This window comes from Pituophis catenifer, unplaced genomic scaffold (assembly GCF_029215685.1).
Source record: "Pituophis catenifer annectens isolate HBS135680 unplaced genomic scaffold, rPitCat1.0.hap2 SCAF_5, whole genome shotgun sequence".
NCBI classification, from domain to species: Eukaryota; Metazoa; Chordata; class Lepidosauria; order Squamata; family Colubridae; genus Pituophis; species Pituophis catenifer.
In genome coordinates, this window is record NW_027256885.1 from 10,929,282 (window position 1) to 10,944,354 (window position 15,073).

General features: G+C 47.2%; 1 protein-coding gene across 1 annotated transcript in view; it reads right to left on the bottom strand.

Moving 5' to 3' along the window:
• DBP (D-box binding PAR bZIP transcription factor) overlaps positions 1 to 14,757 on the bottom strand; it is an 82,612-nt gene extending 67,855 nt beyond the window's left edge. The window contains exons 1-2 of the mRNA XM_070944385.1: positions 14,598 to 14,757; positions 1,160 to 1,495 (exon numbers count right to left, since the gene is read on the bottom strand). Of these exons, the coding sequence (XP_070800486.1) occupies positions 1,160 to 1,495; positions 14,598 to 14,742 (481 nt within the window). The 5' untranslated portion in view covers positions 14,743 to 14,757. The remainder of the gene's footprint in view (positions 1 to 1,159; positions 1,496 to 14,597) is intronic.
• Between the last annotated feature and the right edge of the window lie 316 nt (positions 14,758 to 15,073).

A 15,073-nucleotide genomic window follows, 5' to 3' on the forward strand; every position in this document is an offset into this window, starting at 1 on the left:
TCGCTGGTTATAGGGGGTGAGGTGTTGCCCCCTGTTGATAGGGCACGCAACTCCTGGATTCACGGCTGACTCTGGAAGATCATGTTACATGTGATGCCTTACGCACAGTCACTCATGCACTCGTCACCTCCCGGATCAACTACTGCAACGCTCTCTACATGGGGCTGCCCCTGAAGATCACTCGGAGGCTTCAGCTGCTGCAGAATGCGGCTGCGCGGGTAGTAATGGGAGTGTCCCGACACTCTCATGTTACACCCCTCCTGCGGGACCTGCATTGGCTACCAGTTGCCCTCCGGGTGAGATTCAAGGTGCTGGTAATCACCTATAAAGCCCTACATGGCTTAGGCCCGGAGTATTTGGCGGACCATCTGCGGCCAGCGACAGCTCCCCATCGCCCGGTGCGTTCCCACAGGGAGGGCCTCCTTGGGGTGCCATCGGCCAGACAATGTCGGCTGGCAACCCCTAGGGAGCGTGCCTTCTCTGTGGGTGCACCTACCTTGTAGAATCAGCTCCCCCTGGGGCTCCGGGTGGCCCCTGACCTTCGCTCTTTCCGCCGTGGCCTTAAAACATGGCTATTTCGCCTGGCCGGCTTGGACTGAAGGGGTTTTAGAGGGGATTTTAATGGTTTTTATAGTTTTATAGTTTTATTGGGTACTTTTAAAGGAAGGATTGGATTGTATGTGTTTTATTGTTGTGAGCCGCCCTGAGTCCTTTTGGAGATAGGGCGGCATATAAGTCCAAATAATAAATAAATAATAAATCAATAAATTCCTTCCTTCCCCCCCTCTTAACCCAGTGAGGGTGCTAAAATAATTTTTTTATCACCTCCACACCACTCTTGGAGCTTGGTGGTTTCTTGCAGACATTTCATTACCCAACTAGGTAACACCATCAGTGCATATGTTACCTAGTTGGGTAATGAAACATCTGCAAGAAAACCACCAAGCTCGGAGAGCAACAAGGACCCCACAGTTCAACCCTGAGCTACAAATACTCTCTTGTATAGAAAAAACAGACTTTGGGAAAGAGTTAAAAGGAGATTCTTACAGCTGTCTTACAAATCTCATCCCAAAAGCAGGAAACCACAGGAGCCAATCACTATGTTTTCACCTTTTTTCCCTCTACAGCATCTTCTTGCCCAATGTACAGCCAAATTTACCTGTCTTGCTGCAGTTTTGGTCATAATCACTGCTGACTAGACCGTCACCAGATGAAGAACAGACTGAAGACGATGACGCACAAGAAGCCGGTCGACTAAGATCCACCACTACCCCATTGGAAGGCGAGGCGGTAGGCTGCCTGCCTGGGGAATAGGACTGATGGGCTGGACTTGGGGGCAAACCATTTTCCAGCAAAAATTCATCCAAGTCAACGTATTCAATCTCATTGTAGGGCAAGGCACGTTCCCACAGGAGGGACCCCAGATATGCACAGTGACCAGATCTTGAGTTGCTCAGCTCGTCCTCCATTTTACGCTCCTTGTCTTTGATCACACCTGCAATGGAACAGAAGCAGCAGGCAAAGGGAGAAACACAGGTTAAAGAACAAGATGTGTGCAATGTTTATGAGCTAAGAATAGGAATCTACTGAAATGCAATCAAAAACAAGACAGGCAATTAACTGGAAAGTCAGAATCTGGAAAATTAGACCAGAATTTGCTCATGCTGCGAGGAGAAGGCTGAAGGTGGTAAATCTGCAATAAGATTCTTAAGGAAACTGCAAAGCTTGTGCCAAAGTCATACATAAAAGTCTTTTAGAAACAAAGTGGACTTGGACAATAAGAGTCGTTAATTAATGAATTAATAATTGTTTCCCCAATATACCACACATTACAGCTTAATGTTGTACTGTAAAGGGACAAGGGTCATATCTGCCAAAGCAGCTTATAATTAAAAAAAGAAGGGCCTAATGTGAAGAGGAAATGGAAAAACAATAAATGAATATAAATCACAGCTACGCATATTTAAGCCATTCAGTCAAAGGTGATATTCTTTTAAAGAAGAAGTGAGGAACTGTGGCCCTTTTATAACTTGTGGACTTCAACTCCCAGAATTATGCTGGCTCAGGAATTCTGGGAGTTGAAGTCCACAAATCATAAAAGGGCCATTGTTCCCCACCTCTGTTTTAAAGGAAAATACAGTTCAAAGCAGAGGTGGTATTCAGCAGGTTCTGACCAGTTCTGGAGAACTGGTAGCGTAAATTTTGAGTAGTTCAGAGAACCGGTAAATACCACCTCTGCCTGGCCCCGCCCCCATCTATTCTCTGCCTCCCGAGTCCAAGCTGATCGGGAGGAAATGGGGATTTTACAGTATCATTCCCCTGGAGTGGGGAGGGAATGGAGATGTTACAGTATCCTTCCCCTGCCACCCCCACCAAGCCATGCCATGCCATGCCCACCAAGCCACGCCCACAGAACTGGTAGTAAAAAATTTTGAATCCCACCACTGGTTGAAAGGGAATACAAAATGCCTTTAGCAACGATAAGGGCCTTTCCCAAACCAAAAATTAATCCTTCTTCAAAAGCAGAAAACATTAACACTCGTCATATTACGACCATTTGTTTAATGATTGTTCAAACATATAACAACACAGAAAAAGGTAGTCTTCACACTTATGACTGTCTCAGTGGTTACATGATCAAAATTCAGGCACTTGGCAACTGGCATGTATTTACAATAGTTACAGTGTCCAGGGGTCATGTGATCACCATTTGCAACCTTCCCAAGGGGCTTTTGCAAAGTCAGAATGGGGGAAGCTGGATTCGCTTAACAATAGCAGCAAAAAAGGTCATTAAATCAGGCATGATTCACTTAACAACTGCCCGCTTAGCAATGGAAGTTCCAGTTCCAATTATGGTCATAAAGTGAGCAATACCTGCATACAATTGGAGGCTTCAGAGTGCCAAATTTTCCTTATCATGTCTAGCCTACTTAGGGCAAGATTATTCAACAAAGTCAAGATGAACTTGTTGTCTGGAAGGGATACGGAATGCAATGTAAAAAATAAAAACTAATTAGCACTAAGTTATTATAATTTGCAAGTTACACTTAGCACAGCTGTTCGAATCAAAGGGATGGCTACACCATCAAGTTACTTTACAGGGATTAAAGTGTGCTGTGGCGAGACTTGTAAAGTGTCAAGTAAAATAATCATTCCAAGCTGATAATCACAATAAGTGTACAGGTAGTCCTTGACTTACAACAGTTCATTTAGTGACCATTACAATGGCACTGAAAAAAGTGACTTCTGAACATTTTTCACACTTACAACCTTTGTAGCATCCCAATGATCAAGTGATCAAAATTCAGATGCTTGGCAAGTGGTTCATATATATGACCGTTGCTGTGCCCCATGGTCATATGATCCCCTTTTGCAACTTTCTGACAAGTAAACTCAATGGGGAAGCCAGTTTCCCTTAACAACCATACTACTAAATTATCAATTGGCAGAAATGATTCACTTAACAAGTGTGGCAAGAAAGGTTGAAAAATGGGGCAAAACTCATTTAACAAATGTCTCACATAAAAAAAAAACACCAAGAAAGTCCCGTTGCCTCCTGAAAAAGCACTTTTGGGACAACCATGACCTGGATGACTGAGAATCTCTACAGACTGTCTCGCTTAACAACAGAAATTTTGGGCTCAATTGTGGTGGTAAGTCGAGGATTACTTGTACAGCAAAGGTTTTACAGGTGCCTCAGTGACTCCATTATTTCAGAGGAAGAAAAAGTTGGCTTGATCTTAGAATGTAAGACTTGGAAAGATTAATTTAGGCTGTCCATCTGCCTGTTCCGTTCAAAGACCAGATTTAAAGGTTCCTGAACAGATGGCCTTTCAGCTTCGGCTTGAGTGCCCACAAAGAGAAACCCACCACCTCTCAGCTATGGGTTTCCTTATTTTTTTGTTGTTTTTTAGTTTCTCCTGATATTCACTTGCATGCATGCAGGTAGTTCATGGATAGATAGTCAAGAATGTTTCTAGATCAACAATTCTGGCAGTTTTAGTCCAAGTATTTACCAGCTACCATTTATGCTACCTCGACTGAAACCACCTACCCACTGCATTCTATAATTAAGGCTTTGTTGGAAACTATTCTAATTGTACAGTAGTGCTTCTCAACCTTAAGATGCATCCTGGCTGAGGAATTCTGGGAGTTGAAGTCTATACTTCCTAAAAGTTGCTGATGGGAGAAACGCTGCTTTTCAGAGACCGATAAAATCAGAGGCACACTATATAACCCTGACTCCAAGCTTTTTAAAGTTTTAAAGTGGTTATGCAAACTAATAATCCCATACGTATGGGTGTCTGCAGGAGGGGGAAAGGGACAAATGAGGGGGGAAAATAAGCAGATGAAGTCACCACACAAACACCATAACTTACACCCTTGCATCAGATGTCAGGATGCAAACACATAATGGGTGGCAGCTGTGTGATGGTGTCACCAAGCACATGTTGGTATTCTGCCATTTCTACTGTTTGCTGTAGATAACGCTGTCCCACATTCTACCTCTGATCTCCTTGGTGGCTTCAAAATGAAGTTTCCCCCAGGTTAATCAGCAGCTGGTACCTTAAAAATTCGACCTGTTTTTTTTAAAACATGGAATGCGAAAATCTGTTTCGGGTTCAAAGCCGCCTGCTTCTATCATGTTGTTTCAATCAGTTCTGTTCTGAATTTGGAAGGATCCCAAATGATCAGAACACCCTGCTTTACCCTTGAAGCAACTGCTTCAGACTAAAAACAGAAAAAGGTTTCAGTTCAAAAAGATTCTGCACTCCCCCTAGTAACAAATTAAGGTTGCTAAATCTTCCCTCTATCTTTCTGCAATTGTGCCAATCTTCGCCAGGATTTGCATGACTGCGCTGAGCTGGGGGGAGCAGTTTGCACTGCAGACTTGGACATGTATCTGACTGTGCTGGATCATGTGTTTTTATTTAGCTTTTTAAATATCTGGCAGTGAGGAACGCCCTTTCATTAAAATGGTTCTGATCTATGGTTGTGGTTAAATGAAGGACTGAGAAACAAGGACAACTCGTAGATCACTGAGGCTGTAAAATGCAATCGCTGATATCTGTAGTGTAAAACTGTTGAAATTTGCCCAGGACTTATCCTTCACTTTCTCCGCCCCAAAGGCCTGCCTGTTGTTCAGCAGGAAAATACAAGCGAGGCTTTACCCCAGCTGACCCCTGCTGCACTCAGCCATATCCAATTGGCTTCATCAGTACTCCTGTTCCTTTGCTGCCCCTTGCCAGCCTGCCAGCCTGAAGCCCAGAGAAGGCAGCAGGGAAGGTGATTCTTTTCAGAGAAAGACCTAGCTGGCCTTTCAAAGGAACACATTTCTCAGTGACTTTAATACAGACACACACCCCAGACCATTAATCTAGGGAGACTGTATGGCAAAAGCAGGATTTTCTGCCTGGGTGAGCAGTCTAGCCCCTGAATCCACCGTCTTAGGTTCAGATATTTTTTATTTTATTTATTTTTTTTATTTTACCAAAAATTTATATGCCGCCCTTCTCCCTAAGGACTCGGGGCAGCAAACACAAGTTAAAAACATACAATAATAAAAGATCAAAAAGATTAAAACCCAGTTAAAACAACAACAATCAAAATAAGATATGATTCAATCTACTCCTGCCTAGTGCCTAAATCTGAGACAAAACAGATCCATTTCCACCACCACCACATACACGCTGCCCTTTGGTTGCCCAAGTGCTTACAGCAGACTGCAGAGATCATTATTCATGAGTGGGCTAAAATAGAGGTGAGTGCCAGGAGTGGGAGAGGATACAAACATTTATTGAAACCTCCTTGATGTGACATTTAGCTACCTACATGCGCACACACACACACACACACACACACTGCTGCACCCTTTCTCCACTGCACTTGGGCTGTCTGTGCTCCCTCCCCAAATCACCAGGTCTCTGGAAGCTAAGGTGGTTGTTTGCTTTACAGGTGCCCAACCGATGAGGTTCAGACAGGCCTGGGAGTGGTGCTCCATACCTGAACTCTTACGCTGCCTGTACACGTGGAAGAGAAGTCCAGGCCCAGCTGATGGGCTGTGGTGACACCAACCTGGCGCCGCGAAACTGGGCGAGTCACTCCCAACGCCCCATGACTAGATTAAACCCACATACAATTCCCAATTGTGAAGAGATGCCCCATACAGATTGATCCTGGAATATTTTCTCTCCTCCCTCCCTCCTTCTCCTGCTCCTCCTCCTCTCTTCTTCCAATGCCTGGATCCACCCACACAACTACCTGAAACTGGCAATTATGAACTGATGGATGAAATCTTGACCCAGTCACGGGACTCATCAGAACAGTCCATGGCCATTTTCTTAAAGCTTCAGTTTTCCTCATCTGTAAAATGGGAATAATGAATTACCTCAACAAGGGTACTACAAGGATAAAATGCCTACAGAGGATAAATAACAGCAAAGAACAGGATATAGAAAGAATACTGCTTATATTATTTAAAATATGGGGAAAGATACAGTGGAAAATAAAAATGATAAACTTTTTGTCTCCATTCCTCCTTTGTTTGTTTGTTTTTTTATTTTAATTAGATTTATATGCCGCCCTATCTCCACAGGACTCAGGGCGGCTCACAACAATTAAGATATACAAACTCAATCCAAGTAAGAAACATGTTAAAATACATATTAAACGCATATTAAAATACATTAAAAATTAAAACCCCATCAGTCCAGGCTGGGCAATTTAAACAGCCATGTTTTTAATTCGCGGCGGAAAGTGCGAAGGTCAGGGGCCAACCGGAGCTCCCGGGGGAGTTGATTCCAAAGGGTGGGTGCGCCCACAGAGAAAGCTCTACCTCTGGGGGTCGCCAGCCGACATTGTCTAGCCGACGGCACCCAGAGTAGGCCCTCCCTGTGAGAACGCACCAGACGATGGGGAGCTGTTGCTGCTGCTGGTTGCAGATGGTCCGACAGATATCCTGGGCCTAAGCCATGTAGGAATTTATAGGTCATCACCAGCACCTTGAATCTCACCCGGAGGGCAACCGGCAGCCAATGCAAGTCGCGAAGGAGAGGTGTTCTGTACCAGCTGAAGCCTCCGAGTGGTCTTCAAGGGCAGCCCCAAGTAGAGAGCATTGCAGTAGTCAATACGGGAGGTGACTAGCGCATGAGTAACTGTGCGTAGGGCATCCCAGTCCAAATAGGGGCGCAACTGGTGCAGCAGGCGAACCTGGGCAAACGCCCCCCTGGTCACGGTTGTTATATGATCTTCTAAGCTCAACCGTGAGTACAGGAGGACACCCGTTGCGTGCCCTGTCTACAGGGGGTAACACCTCGCCCCCTATAGCCAAAGATGGAACCTCTTGATCGGACCAAGATGCCGGTACCCACAGCCACTCGGTCTTGGCAGGGCCGAGCCGAAGCCTGTTCCTCCCCATCCAGACCCGTACCGCTTCCAGGCACCGGGACATCATGTCGAGGGCATCACTGGGCTGGTTCGGGGTGGATATAAAAAGTTGGGTATCATCAGCATACTGATACCTCACCCCAAAACCACGGACGATCTCTCCCAGCGGCTTCATATAAATGTTGAACAGAAGAGGCGAGAGGACCGACCCCTGAGGTACCCCACAAGTGAGGGGCCTCATGGCCGACCTCTGTCCCCCGCCAACACTGCTTCCGTATGACCCGAGAGGTAAGAGGAGAACCACCGTAAAACAGTGCCTCCCACTCCTAACCCCTCAATGTGTCGCAGCAGAATACCATGGTAGATGGTATCGAAAGCCGCCGAAAGATCTAATAGGACCAGAACAGAGGAATAACCTCTGTCCCGAGCCCTCCAGAGATCATCCACCAGCACGACCAATGCCATCTCCGTGCTGTATCCGGGCCTGAAACCCGATTGGCACGGATCTAGATACTCCGCTTCATCCAGGGCCACCGGGAGCTGACGTGCCACCACGCTCTCAAAAAGCTTTGCAATAAAGCGAAGGTTGGAGACCGGACAGAAGTTGCTCAAAGTAGCTGGATCCAAGGCAGGTTTCTTGAGGAGGGGCCTAACCACCGCCGCCTTCAAGGCGGCAGGAAAGCTTCCCTCACCCAAGGAAGCAGTTATCACTGCCTGTATCCAGTCACGTGTCACCTCCCTAGCTGAATAAACCAGCCAGGAGGGACACGGGTCCAATACACATGTGGTCGCACTCAGCTTCCTCATGATCCTGTCCACTTCCTCAGGGGTGACAGGATCTAACTCCCCCCAATTAACAAGACCCGCCGCCTCCTCACCATTGCAACGCTGCCTCCTCACTACTGCAACGCTCTCTACATGGGGCTCCCCCTGGGGTGCACCCAGAGGCTCCAGCTGGTCCAGAACGCGGCCGCGCGGGGGATTATGGGGGCGACGAGGCGCTCCCATGTGACACCAGCTCCTGCGCGAGCTGCACTGGCTCCCGGTGGTCTTCCGGGTGCGCTTCAAGGTGTTGGTGACCACCTTTAAAGCGCTCCATGGCTTAGGGCCGGGGTACTTACGAGACCGCCTACTGCCACCAATAGCCTCCCACCGGCCAGTACGCTCGCACAGAGTGGGCCTCCTCAGGGTGCCGTCCGCCAGACAATGTCGGCTGGCGACCCCCAGGGGGAGAGCCTTCTCTGTGACGGCGCCCACCCTCTGGAATAACCTTCCCCCAGAGTTACGTATAATAACAGACCTCCGGATTTTTCGTCGGGCCCTGAAAACTTATTTATTTCAACTAGCTGGGCTGGCTTGAGCTAAATTTTAAATTGATTTTAAATTGGGTTGTTTTAATTTACGGCCAGAATATCTAATTATTTTAATACTGTTTTTTAAATTTTGTATGCTTTGTTTTTACTTAGGCTGTGCACCGCCCTGAGTCCTATTTGGAGAAGGGCGGTATAGAAATTTAAACAAATAAATAAATAAATAAATAAATTTGACCCTGCCCAGTCACAGTCCAAGCCGTCCCAAATCTGAGCAATCTTGTCCGGCAGATGCTGACTAAACTCCTCGGCCCGCCCTCACAAAGGGTCCTCCCCTGCCCTCTGATTCAAGAGGGAGCGGGACACCCTAAACAGGGCAGCTGGGCGATTATCTGCGGGCGCGATGAGGGCGGAGAAGTAGCGACGCTTCGCCGCCGCCATCTCCACCAGGTAAGATCGTGTAAACGACCTTAGCTGTGCACGGTCAGATTCGGAACGACTGGCTCTCCAACAGCTCTCTAGGCCTCTCCTACGGCGCTTCATCCCCCGGAGCTCCCCCGTAAACCAAGGAGCCAACCGAGATCTGCGTCGAGTCAGAGGCCACAAAGGCATGATACGGTCGAGAGCCCCAGCGGCCGCCTTATCCCAGGCATCCAGCAGGGCCGTGACCGGGGCGTGGGAGAGAGAGAGAGGTATCGTCCCAAGCTCCATCTGGAACCTCTCCGGGTCCATCAGGCACCTGGGGTGGAACCAGGTGGTCGGTCCCGCATCCCAGCGAGGAGGGGTGGCATACTGGAAGCCCAGCCGAAGGAGATAGTGATCGGTCCATGACAGGGGGTAAATAGCAGATATTCCCCCACCGAACTCAACCCGCCACCGTTCCGAGATAAAAACAAGATTGGGCGTGTGGCCCCCCTCATGAGTCAGGCCCTGAATAATCTGAGTCAGGTCCATGGCTGCCATGGAAGCCATGAACTCCTGAGCCACCCCCGACACCCCGACCAGGGAAGGCAGATTGAAGTCCCCCAGTACAATAAGTACAATAAGTCTGGGAAACTCCACCACCAGCCCCAACAGGGCGTCGAGTAGCCCGGGAAGGGCCATTGTTACACAGCTGGGAGACAGGTACGCAATCAACAAGCCCAACTGACCTTGCGGGCCTTTAGTCCTGGCTCTTAAGCACAAAGATTTTTCCTGTGTGACACTAAAATTACCTCCTAAACTGCTCCCTCACTCCCCCAAAATTTCCCATAAATTCCCTCCCCATGGCCAATTTAATGTAATACCTAAAGCTGGACTTCAGCATGTGAGCCTTGTTTTCTAATTCTGACCCACTACCTATTGCAGGGGTGAAAACTGTTTCAGAATACAAAGTACTTCAAGGCTGAATTCACACAATATACAGTATTTAACCCGCATTATTCCTAGGCATGTATTACATATGTACAGTAAACAGAACCATCAGGTAATCCTAGCTTGGGGTACACATAATACTCTCACCCACAAACCACATAAGATACTAGCTTTGTAACTAATGTGGCTCAGGATATTTGGGGATCAGGTGCTAAAAGGAATATAATGAAACGGAGCAGGGAAATACAGTAGCTAATGTCCAATATTCAGGCTGTGGCACCAAGCAGAGTGAACACCACAAGATGATGATGATGATGATGATGATGATGATGATGATGATGATGATGATGATGATTTTGAACCCAGGCTCAGCCAGCCTGCTGCGGTCATAACCCTAACCAAACGAAAATAATCAAACCTCCAAACACAGAGCACCAAGCAGCCTTCCCAGTGGTTGGAGTCATTAGAAGCAAACTGAGCCCCCAGTGAGCGAGCGAATGTACACTACACAAAAAAAAAAAAAAAACCCAGGAGCAGAATGCTCTCCAAAGCAGCATAAAATAATGCACTTGGCAGAAAGAAAAAAAAACATCAACAACCCTTGAACGCTAATACGGATAGTCAAGGTTAGCATCAGCTCCTAAAATCCAGGGGGAGGGGAGGAAGGAGGCGCACGTGAAGGAATATGTCTCCCAATGCAGGCATCCCAATGCACTTGTTGGGGGAAGGGGGGCTCAAAACACACAATGGTCTCCCCTCTGTACACAGGGATCTTGTCTTAATGAGGATCACACAGCTAGGAGGAAAATAAATATTAAATAAGGACTAAAAGGGGAGGTGGTGAGCCCATAGAAGATTATGCCCAGGTAGGCTAAGGGATCCAACTGGCACCCTTCAAACCTTGATCTGGCTTACCAGCTGCCCGTCCCCACATCATGGTCTCTATACCCAAATACCCAGCGTCTGTATCCTTCTGTCCACCTCTCATCCTGACTGCTAAACTAGAATATAAATGCCAGCTTGTGGAGAGAAGGTGCTCCCCCCCCCACTTCTTTTCTCCCCCCTTCTTTCTCCTTGGGGGAGGGGGAAGGAGTTTGCTGACCCTGGGAAATGCCCTGATTGTCCCCACAATATCCCGGCTGCTGCCACCCCCACCTCCCTTGCCCGCCTGTTGTCTGATTGCTCTTGTGAAAAGTCTTAGAGATTGTTTCCTGAGACCAAGCTCCACATGGCATGTTTCGTTCCCTCCTGCTGTGTCCCGTGGCTGAGCTGTGTGCAGCTTTAAGGGATTTACTGCTGCCAGCCGGCAGATGTAAGCGTGTGTGTGTGTGTGTGTGTGTGTGTGTGTGTGTGTATACACACACATGTACAGAAACACCCCTTGATGGATCACCCTGGAAAACCCTGACGAGTTGGCATTTCTCCAGCAGCAAAACTCCAGAAATCCTGGCTCCCCAAACCTTCTCTCTGGGAGGGTCTTAAAGAGGATCCCCTCCCCTCTCTTCCTCTCCCAGCTCAGAAGTCCAAGATGTCTCTGCTTATCTTCTCCTGGCCCCCTCCTGCAAGGACACTATGACAGCCATTTCCCCACCTGAAAACCTGATACCCCCCCCAGCCTTCCATAATAATTTTTTAAAAATCCCTCTGTGATGATGATGCATTGTGAGGCATTAGAGGAACTGAATTAGAAAACACTAGAATTCCAAAAATCCATTTAAAAAGGAAGGAACTGCAATGACAGACATGGAAAGTGCTTCTTAAAGATGTCATTACAGGGAATGGGGAGAAGGATAAGTTTTAGGCTTGGAAATTCCTCTCTCACCCCCTTACTCCCCCATCCTGATCTTTGAAAATCCTGGCTCCCACCTACATCTTGGCCAAAGCCTTCCAGAAGCAAGCATCTTTCATATGGATTGGACTACAACTCCCCCGCTCCCCCTCCAACCACTGCTGCAGTCCACTCTAGCAGAAGGGTGCCAGGTTTGAGGAGGGCAATTCAGAAGTGCTGTGTCCAACTCTACCTACTATACCGTATCCTATTTACAAGGGCTTTGCTCTCCTGTGGAATTCTAAGATCTAAGCCCCTCCCAGCCAAAAGCTATGAGAGAACAACCTCCCCCCCCCAAAGCTTCATTAAAATGATGATTCCATCAAAATTAAAACAGGGCTACATCTTCTATGCACGCAGAAGGCACAGAAGCTCTTATAAGCAATTTCTTGAAAAAGAATCTTCCTTGAACACAAACCTTGTTCTTGCAATTCACAGTACAGGAAACAGAACAAAAAGGGGAAGTAACAGTGGCAGGTTGAAATGAGGACACCGCGTTAATGGCAACACTCCCTCTGCTCCTTTTCCCCCCTCCTCTTCCCAAATCCAGATGGCAGAAAAGGTAGAAGTGAAAACAAGCAGAAAACCACAGCAAGGCGGCCTCTTTACCACTGGTGCGTTCCTGTTACTTTAAAAGAGATTGGCCAGGTTGGGATGGAAAACACAATCCAATGTTGCAAAGAATCCCAAATGAGCAGGGAGATTGGGAAACCAATGTAGTCAGGAGGAAAAATGAACAAGATTTATTTATTTTTTATTTTATTTTTGGATTTATATACCGCCCTACTCCCGGAGGACTCAGGGCGGTGAACAGCCAAAAGATAAAGACACACATACTACAAAATTTAAAAAACCATATAAAAACACATTAAATAATTTGGCCCATACAGATTAAAACACTATTGTTTTAAAACAAATTTAAAATTAACAATTAAGAAGAAGTTAGGCCAGGCCAGCCTGTTGAAATAAAAAGGTCTTGAGGGCACGGCAGAAAGTGCGTAAATCCAGGATCCTCCGTATCTCCGGGGGGAGCTTGTTCCAAATGGCAGGTGCCCCCACAGAGAAGGCTCTCCCCTGGGGGCCACCAGTCGACACTGTTTGGCCGACTTGGCCGACGACACCCTGAGAAGCCCCTCTCTATGGGAGCATACTGGCCAGTGAGAGGCTACTGGTGGCAGAAGGCGGTCTCGTAAGTACCCAGGTCCTAAGCCATGGAGCGCTCTAAAGGTGGTAACCAAAACCTTGAAGTGCACCCGGAAGACCACCGGGAGCCAGTGCAGCTCGCGCAGGAGAGGTGTTACATGGGAACGCCATGACGCTCCCATAACCACCCGCGCAGCCGCATTCTGGACCAGTTGGAGCCTCCGGGTGCTCCTCAAGGGGAGCCCCATGTAGAGAGCATTACAGTAGTCCAGGCGGGAAGTGACGAGGGCATGAGTGACCGTGCGTAAGGAGTCCCGATCCAGAAAGGGATGCAACTGGCGGATCAGGCGAACCTGATAGAAAGTCCTCCCGGCCACAGCCGTCAAATGCTCTTCTAAAGACAGCCGTGAATCCAGGAGGACACCCAAGTTGCGAGCCCTCTCCGTGGGGGCCAACGACTCGCCCCCAGTAGTCAGTGATGGCACCAACTGGCTATATCGGGATGCCGGAAACCACAGCCACTCGGTCTTGGATGGGTTGAGCCTGAGTCTGTTCCTCCCCATCCAGATCCGCACGGCCTCCAGGCACCGGGACATCACTTCAAGGGCATCATTGGGGTGGAATGACAGCTGGAATGATATTTATTATAGGGTCTCTCTCTCCCTCCCTCCCTCCCCCCCCTCTCTGGTACATGCACACACAGAGATCCCACAACAACCTGATACCATTTATCTTTAATATGACATGAGACATCTAATTCTTTTAAACTGCATCCATGTTATGAAATTGGCATGGCTCAGGCATGCTAGGCAAAAAACACTTGGACTATTAAAATGAAATACTGAATGAAATAATGAAAATGAAATAATAAATAAATATATGAAATAATAATTATATGAATAAATAATGAAAATGAAATAATGAAAATGAAATGAAAGGTTCTCAAGGTTCAAGTGATGAATGAAAAATGATACTGGCCCAGAGGAGACCCTCAATTTAATTCCATGTTCCCACAGGCACACTGAATCACAAACCATCCAAACGTAATGTATCTAATGTGTGGTGCAACCTGGCCAGCCATGTCAAGTTCATGCTTCAGTAAGTAGGACAAGCCCATAAAAAATGGGTTGAATAAACCATGATCTGGTTCATAACCGGAAAATATGCTTTGCAAATATGAGCAATCTCTTTCTCCCTCTAGGGTGGCTCATCCTCTTGGTTCCCAAACTGTAAAATGGAACTAGCAGCAATTCTATATATAGTTGATGGATTATGTGCCATCAAAGTTGTTTTTGATTCCTGGCAACTACATGATGAATGATAGTAGATGGGGGGGGGGATAGCATAGAGTAGCTATCTAGAATGCTGAGACAGATAAAATGATAGATGATAATCCACACAGTGACACAAAAAAATTGCTTTAGCAATTTCTAAACAAACAAATCCCTCCGCTGTGAACTGGTGAAGCAGTTTGAAAGCAGAAAATGTTTTGTGTGGTTAGATGCAGGTCTAATGCTGGTTAGACGTGGCATGTTGCAGGCGGTGGGGGCGGGGTGGGGGGGGGTGAAATCACTCACATGAGCCCAGATCCTTGGCCCCCCGGCCTTCAGGACTCTTAACCGGTCCCTGCAGGAGGCTCTTGAGACTGACCATACTGGAACTGGGGCCTCCGATCGCCAGAGGAGGAGACATGAGACTGGGTGCCGGACTGCCCTGGGCCATGGTGATGGTTGCGGCGGCGGCGGTGGGAGCAACAGCTAACTCCAGGAGATGCCTACCCCCGACGGTGGGGTTTTCTTCTCTTTTCGACGAACTCCAACAAAGTGTCCCGACTTTAGAAATATATATATATTTCTCTCTCTCTCTCTCTCTCTCTCTCTCTCTCTCTCTCTCTCTCTCTATATATATATATATATATATATATATATATACACACACACACCAAATATATTTTACTGATAAAGAAATATATATATGTGTGTGTGTGTGTGTGTGTTTGTTTTTCCTCTAGCCAGGTTTTCCCTATGTAACCAAGGTTTACGGCTAGAGGAAA